At 48.2% G+C, this 13,462-nt stretch overlaps 1 protein-coding gene across 3 annotated transcripts in view; it reads left to right on the top strand.

The window, feature by feature from the left end:
• GLI2 (GLI family zinc finger 2) overlaps window positions 1-13,462 on the top strand; it is a 138,599-nt gene that overhangs the window by 87,912 nt on the left and 37,225 nt on the right. For all 3 annotated transcript variants that reach the window (XR_011314606.1, XM_069732642.1, XM_069732641.1), the window contains exons 3-4: window positions 1,091-1,199; window positions 9,725-9,924. Coding sequence is in view for 2 of the 3 variants with exons in the window: in XM_069732642.1 (XP_069588743.1) it covers window positions 1,091-1,199; window positions 9,725-9,924 (309 nt within the window). In the remaining variant the exon portion in view is untranslated. The remainder of the gene's footprint in view (window positions 1-1,090; window positions 1,200-9,724; window positions 9,925-13,462) is intronic.

The raw sequence follows: 13,462 nt of genomic DNA, 5'->3' as shown, positions 1-13,462 counted from the left end.
GCCTCTCTTATAACGCTCCAGTACTGATATAACCCCCAGACATTACACCATATGTGACTGATATCAGCCCCTCTTATAACGCTCCAGTACTGATATAACCTCCAGACATTACACCATATGTGACTGATATCAGCCCCTCTTATAACGCTCCAGTACTGATATAACCCCCAGACATTACACCATATGTGACTGATATCAGCCCCTCTTATAACGCTCCAGTACTGATATATCCTCCAGACATTACACCATATGTGACTGATATCAGCCCCTCTTATAACCCTCCAGTACTGATATAACCCCCAGACATTACACCATATGTGACTGATATCAGCCTCTCTTATAACGCTCCAGTACTGATATAACCCCCAGACATTACACCATATGTGACTGATATCAGCCCCTCTTATAATGCTCCAGTACTGATATAACCCCCAGACATTACACCATATGTGACTGATATCAGCCCCTCTTATAACGCTCCAGTACTGATATAACCCCCAGACATTACATCATATGTGACTGATATCAGCCCTCTTATAATGCTCCAGTACTGATATAACCCCCAGACATTACATCATATGTGACTGATATCAGCCCCTCTTATAACGCTCCAGTACTGATATAACCTCCTCTCCTTTATGTTCCTCCCCTTTGTCAGTTTCGGCTGCACTCCGTGGAGAATGTAGAACAGGTGTTTGCATCACTGGATCCTCGGCCAGAAAATCCTCACATTGTTGTACAGGTCCCATACTGTGAGGGGGCCGCACATTCTGGGGGTCTCATCATCTGCCCACTCAGATGAAGTAACCCCGTCACTGCTGCCTCCTGGGCGTGGGGCGTACGGGAGGCTCCATGTGAGGCCACAGATCTGAGCCAGATTACACGATGATCTTCACAGATGGAAACATTGTATCAAGTTACGGTGACCTCTGTTACTTTGTGATGTCTTTATTGTCTGTACACATCTCTGCTTTTTGTACAACGCTGTGGAAAATGTCGGTGCTACAGAAATACAATTATTAATTATATTGATATGTAGCCATTTCCTGGCCACGGTTTCTTCTAATTCCCACTGTTTCCTTCTCTGTAGACGCAGCGCATCATCTCTTCCCCACATTCCACACTCCGTTCCCTATTGACATCCGGCACCAAGAGGGGCGATATCACTACGAGAGCCACGCCGTCCACGCCATCCATGGGTAAGTGTGCTGCTGACAACCAGCCTGTGTACATGTGGGAGGTTGTCGGCCCCGCCCCTAGTGGTGACATCACTGATATAATGAGACCACGCCCCTTATACTACAGCTCCTCATCTATTACTGCTGACAACCAGCCAGTGTACATGTGAGAGGTTGTCAGCCCCGCCCCTAGTGGTGACATCACTGATATAATGAGACCACGCCCCTTATACTACAGCTCCTCATCTATTACTGCTGACAACCAGCCTGTGTACATGTGAGAGGTTGTCAGCCCCGCCCCTAGTGGTGACATCACTGATATAATGAGACCACGCCCCTTATACTACAGCTCCTCATCTATTACTGCTGACAACCAGCCTGTGTACATGTGGGAGGTTGTCGGCCCCGCCCCTAGTGGTGACATCACTGATATAATGAGACCACGCCCCTTATACTACAGCTCCTCATCTATTGCTGCTGACAACCAGCCTGTGTACATGTGAGAGGTTGTCAGCCCCGCCCCTAGTGGTGACATCACTGATATAATGAAGAGACCACGCCCCTTATACTACAGCTCCTCATCTATTACTGCTGACAACCAGCCTGTGTACATGTGAGAGGTTGTCGGCCCCGCCCCTAGTGGTGACATCACTGATATAATGAGACCACGCCCCTTATACTACAGCTCCTCATCTATTACTGCTGACAACCAGCCTGTGTACATGTGAGAGGTTGTCAGCCCCGCCCCTAGTGGTGACATCACTGATATAATGATAAGACCACGCCCCTTATACTACAGCTCCTCATCTATTGCTGCTGACAACCAGCCTGTGTACATGTGAGAGGTTGTCAGCCCCGCCCCTAGTGGTGACATCACTGATATAATGAAGAGACCACGCCCCTTATACTACAGCTCCTCATCTATTACTGCTGACAACCAGCCTGTGTACATGTGAGAGGTTGTCGGCCCCGCCCCTAGTGGTGACATCACTGATATAATGAGACCACGCCCCTTATACTACAGCTCCTCATCTATTACTGCTGACAACCAGCCTGTGTACATGTGAGAGGTTGTCAGCCCCGCCCCTAGTGGTGACATCACTGATATAATGATAAGACCACGCCCCTTATACTACAGCTCCTCATCTATTGCTGCTGACAACCAGCCTGTGTACATGTGAGAGGTTGTCAGCCCCGCCCCTAGTGGTGACATCACTGATATAATGAAGAGACCACGCCCCTTATACTACAGCTCCTCATCTATTGCTGCTGACAACCAGCCTGTGTACATGTGGGAGGTTGTCAGCCCCGCCCCTAGTGGTGACATCACTGATATAATGAGACCACGCCCCTTATACTACAGCTCCTCATCTATTACTGCTGACAACCAGCCTGTGTACATGTGAGAGGTTGTCAGCCCCGCCCCTAGTGGTGACATCACTGATATAATGATAAGACCACGCCCCTTATACTACAGCTCCTCATCTATTGCTGCTGACAACCAGCCTGTGTACATGTGGGAGGTTGTCGGCCCCGCCCCTAGTGGTGACATCACTGATATAATGAGACCACGCCCCTTATACTACAGCTCCTCATCTATTACTGCTGACAACCAGCCTGTGTACATGTGAGAGGTTGTCAGCCCCGCCCCTAGTGGTGACATCACTGATATAATGATAAGACCACGCCCCTTATACTACAGCTCCTCATCTATTGCTGCTGACAACCAGCCTGTGTACATGTGAGAGGTTGTCAGCCCCGCCCCTAGTGGTGACATCACTGATATAATGAAGAGACCACGCCCCTTATACTACAGCTCCTCATCTATTGCTGCTGACAACCAGCCTGTGTACATGTGGGAGGTTGTCAGCCCCGCCCCTAGTGGTGACATCACTGATATAATGAGACCACGCCCCTTATACTACAGCTCCTCATCTATTACTGCTGACAACCAGCCTGTGTACATGTGAGAGGTTGTCAGCCCCGCCCCTAGTGGTGACATCACTGATATAATGATAAGACCACGCCCCTTATACTACAGCTCCTCATCTATTGCTGCTGACAACCAGCCTGTGTACATGTGGGAGGTTGTCGGCCCCGCCCCTAGTGGTGACATCACTGATATAATGAGACCACGCCCCTTATACTACAGCTCCTCATCTATTACTGCTGACAACCAGCCTGTGTACATGTGAGAGGTTGTCAGCCCCGCCCCTAGTGGTGACATCACTGATATAATGATAAGACCACGCCCCTTATACTACAGCTCCTCATCTATTGCTGCTGACAACCAGCCTGTGTACATGTGGGAGGTTGTCAGCCCCGCCCCTAGTGGTGACATCACTGATGACACAGGGCAGCACGGTGGCGCAGTGGTTAGCACAGCAGCCTTGCAGCACTGGAGTCCTGGGTTCTAATCCCACCTTGGACAACATCTGCAGGGAGTTTGCATGTTCTCTCCATGTTTGCCTGGGTTTCCCCCGGGTTCTCCGGTTTCCTCCCACATTCCAAAGACATACTGATAGGGAATGTAGATTGTGAGCCCCATTGGGGACAGCGATGATGATGTGTGTGTGCGCTGTGGAATATGTTAGCGCTATATAAAAAAGATTATTATTATTATTATGATTATTATCACATAGTCATGATTTGCAGCCTCACTTTTGGCGGGGTTGCCATATATTTCAGAGTTAACCCTTTACGCCCGGCGCTGTCCTTTCTTTGTGCGGAGTGTTGGACCCCTCACCCCATTTCCCAGTTGTATTTGGAGCCTGGTTGTTGGCGCTGATGATTAATGTGATTGTTCCTCGGACCCTCATACATCACCCCCACATCCTGAGTGTCGGCGTCTGCTAATTACAGCCAATGTAGCGGTGACATGTCGCCCGTCCCGGATTGTCACATCTCAGGACACAAGGTATCTGCGGCAGACAGTGAATATGATATAATATATACACAGATCAGTGCTGGACCAGGGGAAGGCGAGAACCGCGGGTGTTTACTAGTTTAATTTTGTGTAATCATTTGGGGATGACTTTTTTGAAAGTTGAAACCCCCTTTAATTTGTCACTATAGTCAGGAAATCCATGAGCCCTCCTTGTCTGCCGATTCCCTGTCCGGAGGACCGCCATGAGATTGTGTCCCTTTGTGCCAAGCATGATCCGGTCCGTGCGTCACTATGAGTTCTGCTCTGGGCGACAGTGTTACATTGTTGGAGAACCGTCACCCCGCGGTGATACATTGTCACACTGATTCCACCATGGCCTGAATGTAATAGTGGGGGGATGATGCTCTGCACCGCTCCATGTTTACACGCGGGAAATGTCACTTGTGTTAATTACAGAACATTCCGACTTAATTACCTCCTGGAACAGCGATATTCCTCCTGCGGTAAATTAGTCTCAATCAAGCTGCAGTAAGTAATTAGGGCAGATTTACATGTGGACTCCGGCAGATTGTGGGATCATCGATGCAGCGATTTATCACACAGGACGATGGATCCCTTATCCGGAACTTTCCATCATTTCATACGTCAGCATCCAGCTGCAACCACAGTAGACGGTCACTGGCCAGCTGCGGGGCACAGGTAGCCCACGTTTATTAGAACAGCATTTCTTCCTCTAGTCTTAAAGATGGTTCACGTGATTTGCGCCATTTAATAATTTTGGGGCATTTGGACCGGTCTTAAAGCTGGTAAATGGCACCTAGACTTGTGCAAAACTAAAGATATATGTGTGCGTAAATATGTAGCGTGAACTTATCCGGGAAGACCCCGCCGCTCAGTGAAAACCATGCCCACTTCCAACCACTTCAGCTTTGTGAGAGTGTCAAGAAAATAATTGAAGTTTTTAATGTAAGTTGTTTGCAAATAAAGGATGCAACATTTTTGGTCCAATTTATTTCACATCAATATAAAGCTCTGTGCTTGCTGTTCGTGAATGGAAACATTCTTATTAGTGATGAGCGATTGTACTCGTTGCTCCGGGGTCCTCCGAGTATTTTTTAGTGTTCGAAGATTTAGTTTTCCTTTCTGCAGCTGAATGATTCACAGCTACTAGCCAGGCTGAGTACATGTGGGGGTTGCCTGGTTGCTAGGGAATCCCCACATGTATTCAAGCTGGCTAGTAGCTGTAAATCATTCAGCTGCTGCGATGGAAACTAAATCCCCGAGCACTAAAAAATACTCGGAAACCACCCGAGCAACAAGTCTATCCGCTCATCACTAATTCTTATTTATATGATTAGGGTTTGTTACAATTGTATCTAGAGCAGACAATCGTCAGTGAAATAATGACATCAGCAGCACAATTCTGTAGTCCTGATAGTTTGTTGCATTTTCTCTGCACTCTTACATTGTATCAGTCTGGAGTCCAGGCTTTCTAGTTCAGGCCTCATTCACACATCAGTAATTTTTATCGTTATTTCATCGGTATTTGTATGCCAGGAGGGTCTCCAAAGCACAGAACAAGTGTCAGTCTTTCAATCACAGTTTTCCTTGGTAAGGCCGGCGTCACACTGGCGTATTGCACCTGATGCGAGATCATCGCATGCGATATGCTAATGACCCTCGGCTCCTGCTCTGCTGCACAGAGCGGAGCACAGCTGCGGAGGAGGCGGAGAAACAAATGTCTCCATCTCCTCCATTGCCGGGGTCAGCGGATGATATCCGAGTGATGTGCGCTGTCTCATAGGCTCATATGGGTGAGAGTCGGCCGAGTGTCCGTGACAGTACCAGCATGCTGCGAATGTCTCGGACCGAGGAAAACGGCCGACAAAAATCGGCTGCTGGGATCTGCCCCCTAGCGTAACATTGGTCCCAGTGCAATGAGATTTTTTTTTATTGAATTTTTCTTACTCCACGTTAACACGGTCAGTATTTGGTCAGTATTTTACATCACAATTTGTAGCCAAAACCAGGAGAGGAACAATTAGAGGAAAAGTATAATAGAAACATCTGCACCACTTCTGTATTTATCACCCTCTCCTTGTTTTGGCTACAAACACGGATATAAAATACTGACCAAATACTGAACTTGTAAATGTGGCCTTATAGAGGATTGTCTAGACCAGATACAACAGAAACAGACCCTCAGCTGTGAGACATCATAAGATCAGTCTGGGGAGGCTTGTCTAGATTGGATCGAATCGTAGCAAATCTTCAGCTGTCAGTACAAGTGTTGGATTATCAGACACACTGGATCAATACTCTGGAGCGCAGTGTCCGCGGCGGCGTTCTTGCCGCTTCGTGTGATCATTTCCTCTGCAGACTGATTATTAGGAGAACAGATTTAATATTTTATTATTCTTTCTCCGCAGTCGGCAGACTCCACATAATGAAACATGAGAACTGCCAGAGTGTCCCTGCGATCGCATTCACATTTAGATGTCAAGTGGCGGCCTGTCTCTTTAAGTGGCCGATGCTGCCAGATTTGTGAGTGCCGCAGACAAGGCAACGTCTCTGTTACACATTAATGGGCATTAATCCCCCGATCTGCCCGACTCCAGCTGGGCAACATCAGCTCACATCTGCTACTACAAAGCATCCTGGCTGCAATGTACACGAACGTCAGCTGGTGCCGGCCATAGCACCCGCGCCCGCTGCCATCACCAGCCACAGCGCCATCAGCCCCGCGGGCACAATTCTCTATGTACAGCCTCTACTATATAGTGTATAATTCTATATGTACAGCCGGTATAACCTGGGCATCTCCTGTATATAATTATGTATGTACAGCCGGTATAACCTGGGCATCTCCTGTATATAATTCTATATGTACAGCCGGTATAACCTGGGCATCTCCTGTATATAATTATATATGTACAGCCGGTATAACCTGGGCATCTCCTGTATATAATTATATATGTACAGCCGGTATAACCTGGGCATCTCCTGTATATAATTCTATATGTACAGCTGGTATAACCTGGGCATCTCCTGTATATAATTCTATATGTACAAACGGTATAACCTGGGCATCTCCTGTATATATTTCTATATGTACAGCTGGTATAACCTGGGCATCTCCTGTATATAATTCTATATGTACAGCTGGTATAACCTGTGCATCTCCTGTATATAATTCTATATGTACAGCTGGTATAACCTGGGCACCTCTTGTATATAATTATATATGTACAGCCGGTATAACCCGGGCATCTCCTGTATATAATTCTAAATGTACAGCTGGTATAACCTGGGCATCTCCTGTATATAATTCTATATGTACAGCTGGTATAACCTGGGCATCTCCTGTATATAATTCTAAATGTACAGCTGGTATAACCTGGGCATCTCCTGTATTTAATTCTATATGTACAGCTGGTATAACCTGGGCATCTCCTGTATATAATTCTGTATGTACTGCTTCTAATGTATAGTGTATAATTCTATATGTACAGCCGGTATAACCTGGGCATCTCCTGTATATAATTATATATGTACAGCCGGTATAACCTGGGCATCTCCTGTATATAATTCTATATGTACAGCCGGTATAACCTGGGCATCTCCTGTATATAATTCTATATGTACAGCTGGTATAACCTGGGCATCTCCTGTATATAATTCTATATGTACAAACGGTATAACCTGGGCATCTCCTGTATATATTTCTATATATACAGCTGGTATAACCTGGGCATCTCCTGTATATATTTCTATATATACAGCTGGTATAACCTGGGCATCTCCTGTATATAATTCTGTATGTACTGCTTCTAATGTATAGTGTATAATTATATATGTACAGCGGCTATAACCTGGGTATCTCCTGTACATAATTATATATGTACAGACGGTTATAACCTGGGCATCACATTTATATAATTATATATGTACAGACGGTATAACCTATGTATCTCCTGTATATAATTATATATTTACCAAAAAGCACAAAATATGAACGGCACTAGGTGTTATCGCAGCAGGCAGTGTAGCCGCAGCCTGAGGATTCCACTGCAAGACTCCTATAGCACGTATATAGTCTGCAATGTTCGGGTGGTGCTCAGCATAAAAAGCAGTGAACAAATATCCAAGGAGAAAACGGAAGATGCGGCACTCACCCAGGTAGATTGCGAATCAAAGTCCAGGCTGGACCCGTAGAAGCGCACAAGCGCGAAACGATCGTAGTCCTGTTCTTTCTCCCCGCACCGCTGATCTCTCCCAGCCGCCTCTCCTTACTATGTCCGTTGTTACGTTACGATGAATAAAGGACTTTGATTCGCAATCTACCTGAGTGAGTGCCGCATTTTCCTTTTTCTCCTTGGATAATTATATATTTACAGCTGGTATAACCTGGGCATCTCCTGTATATAATTCTATATGTACTGCCTCTAATATATAGTTAACCATGTGTATAATTATATATGTACAGACAGTATAAACTGGGCATCTCCTGTATGTAATTATATATGTACAGACAGTATAACCTGGGCATCTCCTGTATATAATTATATATGTACAGACAGTATAACCTGGGCATCTCCTGTTTGTACTTATATATGTACAGCCGGTATAACCTGGACACCTCCTGTATATAATTATATATGTGCAGCTGCTATAACCTGGGTATCTCCTGTATATAATTATATATGTACAGACGGTATAACCTGGGCATCAACTGTATATATATATATATATATATATATATATATATATATATATATATATACACACATATACAGACGGTATAACCAGGGTATCTCCTGTATATAATTCTATATGTACAGCCGGTATAACCTGGGCATTCCTGTGTATAATTATATATGTACAGCTGGTATAACCCGGGCATCTCCTTTATATAATTACTAGATTGTGGCCCGATTCTAACGCATCGGGTATTCTAGAATATGCATGTCCCCGTAGTATATGGACAATGATGATTCCAGAATTCGCGGCAGACTGTGCCCGTCGCGGACTGGTCGAGGCAACCTTTATGACATCATCGTCGCCATGGCAACCATTATGACATCTACGTCGATACTGTGCCCGTCGCTGATTGCTCGAGGCGAATTTGCGGCAGACTGTGCCCGTCGCTGATTGGTCGAGGCAACCTTTATGACATCATCGTCGCCATGCTGTGCCCGTTGCTGATTGGTCAAGGCCTGGCGGCCTCGACCAATCAGAGACTCGTGATTTCCAGGACAGACAGACAGACAGACGGAAAAACCCTTAGACAATTATATATATATAGATATATATACAGCTGGTATAATCTGGGTATCTCCTGTATATAATTATATATGTACAGACGGTATAACCTGGGCATTACCTGTATATAATTATATATGTACAGACGGTATAACCTGGGTATCTCCTTTATATAATTATATATATATATATACAGCTGGTATAACCTGGGCTTCTCCTGTATATAATTATATATGTACAGCTGGTATAACCTGGGCATCTCCTTTATATAATTATATATGTGCAGACGGTATAACCTGGGTATCTCCTGTATATAATTATATATATACAGCTGGTATAACCTGGGCATCTCTGAGTATACTATGGCTTGGCAATGATATGCTGTTTTTCTTCCCAGTCCTCCAGGCCTCAGTGGCAGTCCCGTCATCTCTGACATCTCCCTCATCCGCCTGTCTCCTCACCCACTGGGCACCACCACAGATCTCAATCACACCCATCATTATGTGAGCCCGCACATGGAGCATTACCTGCGATCTGTCCATGGAAGTCCCACCCTGTCCATGATCTCCGCCGCCAGAGGGCTGAGCCCCGCCGAAGGTAGGTGACTCCAGAGAATTCAGTGACAATGATCTAATATGGCCAGATTTGTAAACTTTTAATATAGTTTCTATTCACTGACAGCAAGTGGAGAATGTGAAGATGGTGGGAACGTTTCCCCAATGATTCAGCTTTGCTTCACTAATCTGGATGTGTCTGTTAAATAGTTAATCATGGAGACTTCAGGTCCAGGGTGTTACAGGCCCCCGAGCCGCCAGTCAGGTCCAGGGTGTTACAGGCCCCCGAGCCGCCAGTCAGGTCCAGGGTGTTACAGGCCCCCGAGCCGCCAGTCAGGTCCAGGGTGTTACAGGCCCCCGAGCCGCCAGTCAGGTCCAGGGTGTTACAGGCCCCCGAGCCGCCAGTCAGGTCCAGGGTGTTACAGGCCCCCGAGCCGCCAGTCAGGTCCAGGGTGTTACAGGCCCCCGAGCCGCCAGTCAGGTCCAGGGTGTTACAGGCCCCCGAGCCGCCAGTCAGGTCCAGGGTGTTACAGGCCCCCGAGCCGCCAGTCAGGTCCAAGGTGTTACAAGCCCCCGAGCCGCCAGTCAGGTCCAGGGAGTTACAGGCCATCGAGCCGCCAGTCAGGTCCAGGGTGTTACAGGCCCCCGAGCCGCCAGTCAGGTCCAGGGTGTTACAGGCCCCCGAGCCGCCAGTCAGGTCCAGGGTGTTACAGGCCCCCGAGATGCCAGTCAGGTCCAGGGTGTTACAGGCCCCCGAGATGCCAGTCAGGTCCAGGGTGTTACAGGCCCCCGAGATGCCAGTCAGGTCCAGGGTGTTACAGGCCCCCGAGATGCCAGTCAGGTCCAGGGTGTTACAGGCCCCCGAGATGCCAGTCAGGTCCAGGGAGTTACAGGCCATCGAGCCGCCAGTCAGGTCCAGGGTGTTACAGGCCATCGAGCCGCCAGTCAGGTCCAGGGTGTTACAGGCCCCCGAGCCGCCAGTCAGGTCCAGGGTGTTACAGGCCCCCGAGCCGCCAGTCAGGTCCAGGGTGTTACAGGCCCCCGAGCCGCCAGTCAGGTCCAGGGTGTTACAAGCCCCCGAGCCGCCAGTCAGGTCCAGGGTGTTACAAGCCCCCGAGCCGCCAGTCAGGTCCAGGGAGTTACAGGCCATCGAGCCGCCAGTCAGATCCAGGGTGTTACAGGCCCCCGAGCCGCCAGTCAGGTCCAGGGTGTTACAGGCCCCCGAGCCGCCAGTCAGGTCCAGGATGTTACAGGCCCCCGAGCCGCCAGTCAGGTCCAGGGTGTTACAGGCCCCCGAGCCGCCAGTCAGGTCCAGGGTGTTACAGGCCCCCGAGCCGCCAGTCAGGTCCAGGGTGTTACAGGCCTCCGAGCCGCCAGTCAGGTCCAGGGTGTTACAGGCCCCCGAGCCGCCAGTCAGGTCCAGGGTGTTACAGGCCCCCGAGCCGCCAGTCAGGTCCAAGGTGTTACAAGCCCCCGAGCCGCCAGTCAGGTCCAGGGTGTTACAGGCCTCCGAGCCGCCAGTCAGGTCCAGGGTGTTACAAGCCCCCGAGCCGCCAGTCAGGTCCAGGATGTTACAGGCCTCTGAGCCGCCAGTCAGGTCCAGCGCACAAACCATATATTTTATATAAGGTCCAGAGCAAATCTATAAAAAATGAACAGTTACCCCCCACAATGCCCAAAAGCATCCAGTGCCCACCTCCCTGCTGGAACAAGTCCCTCTGTTCTTGGCATCGGTCGGCAGCCCCTATATTTATGGCACATATTTCATTTTAGGCGAATGCCTTTAATAAGACAACCGTTTTTATATGAAAGTCGCCGTGTAATCATGTCATTGCCACACGTTGATCTTCAGAAACCTCCAGCGATCAATTAATGGGACGTAAACGTGAACTTACATGCCAGATATTCAAATGGATGGCCAACCATGAATGGGGCCCCATATCAGGAGGAGACCTTTGTTAGGGCCCCTCCGCTGTGGCTCCGAGGGGTCCCATTTGAAGTACCATGCTCACATCAAATCACTTCAATAGGGCATGGTGGCACTTGTTGGTTTAGTGGGACGACCATTTAAAGGAGTTTTCCAGTTTTGACATTCCCTTCTAGTCAGAAAGCTCCTCTGGGATCTGGTGATTCTTCTGAGATCCCCCGCAATCATCTGGGATCTGTAGTGACCCTGGCAGTAAGTGGTACATTTATCTGCAGTGCCCCCACAGGGGATATGAGGTATTACACAGTGTCCTTCCTGTCTATTGCAGGGCAGATCCCCTAGTGATAGACTCCCCTGCGCCAATGAGGTTTTCCCTATAGTCTGTATTCTGTACATGAGCGAGTTCTGGAGGCCACGGGGCAGATTCACCGAGAAGAGGCCGGTATTGTGGACACAGCCCAACAGGTCGAGGGTTAGAAAAGTGAGGCTAGAATGTTCACCTAATGGCCAAGACTTGGAAGTTTGTCTTCAACGTTCTTTATTTTTGGCCTCGGTATCTTGTAAAACCTGCAGCGGAGGTTGGTTAATCCCATTGGCCTCCCATCTCCCCGCACGCTTCATCGCCATCTGCGAGGCTTCGTCCATGTTCTCAGCCTTGAACATTTTCTCCTTGAATGGATTTGGACAGAGGGTGACACTATTTATTTTTCCTCTGGGTTCGCCGCCCCCTCGCTCCTCTCTGGATGGAGTTTTGAGGATTTGCAGCTGTGAGAATTTCTATAATTGTCGCTGGCAAAGTGCAGAGATTCAGGGAGCCAGACGCCGAGCCTCGCCGCGTCCAGCACATCTCCAGGCCCATGTGTGTCTCCTCAGCATCACGGAGAGTGGAGGCGACATTAATGGGGCCGTTCAGAAGTTTCCTACAGGATGGGGGGCGTTCACACGGCCGCCCCCTCTATAGTGATATCACACATACATGTCTACACGTTTGGCTATAAAATATGCAACTTTATCTTTCCCATTCCATGAAATGATGTTGCGTAGCGAGGCCGCGTTCACACTGGTGTCGTCCTGTATATGATGCTCATCTCACTAGAGTTTCGCCTGGTGATAAAATCCAGCGATGCCCATACAAATTACCGCAGAGGTTTGGTCTTCCCAATTCGTTCCAACAGATGATGTCAGGGCAGTGGAGAGTCGGCATGTTCTGTGGGGACAGGTCCCAGCGCCGTCCCGGCACATCGGGCTTCATCCCGACTCCGAATACTCACTTCTCTCTCTGTGCAGCGTCTTCTTAGGGCGCCTTCATCACTCCGTAGCTCCTCATCGGGGGAGAAGCCGCCATCTCTCTGCACACACTGACATATTACACAATTCTCTGCTTTCTTGTAATCTGGTCACATCGGGAATCAAACCCTCAACCTGTATCATTGCAGGCAGCAGTTAAACTTATGAGCCGCAGCCTACGCTGGCATCACTGGGTGGATTCTCTGTACACCCCTGGTCAAAATTACTGTTATTGTGAACCGTTATTTTTTAGTCATTTTTTACATTTTAAAGTTAACTAAAGGAAAATGGGCAGATGTAAATGTTTCAAGCTGAGGAATGTGCAACTTGAAAACACTTTGCTATCTTCTTATAGTCTTCTCCTACT

Source organism: Ranitomeya imitator, chromosome 7, assembly GCF_032444005.1.
Source record: "Ranitomeya imitator isolate aRanImi1 chromosome 7, aRanImi1.pri, whole genome shotgun sequence".
In the NCBI taxonomy this organism is placed as follows: domain Eukaryota; kingdom Metazoa; phylum Chordata; class Amphibia; order Anura; family Dendrobatidae; genus Ranitomeya; species Ranitomeya imitator.
Note: the sequence above shows the minus strand (reverse complement) of the source record. Positions and strands in the feature narration are given on the sequence as shown.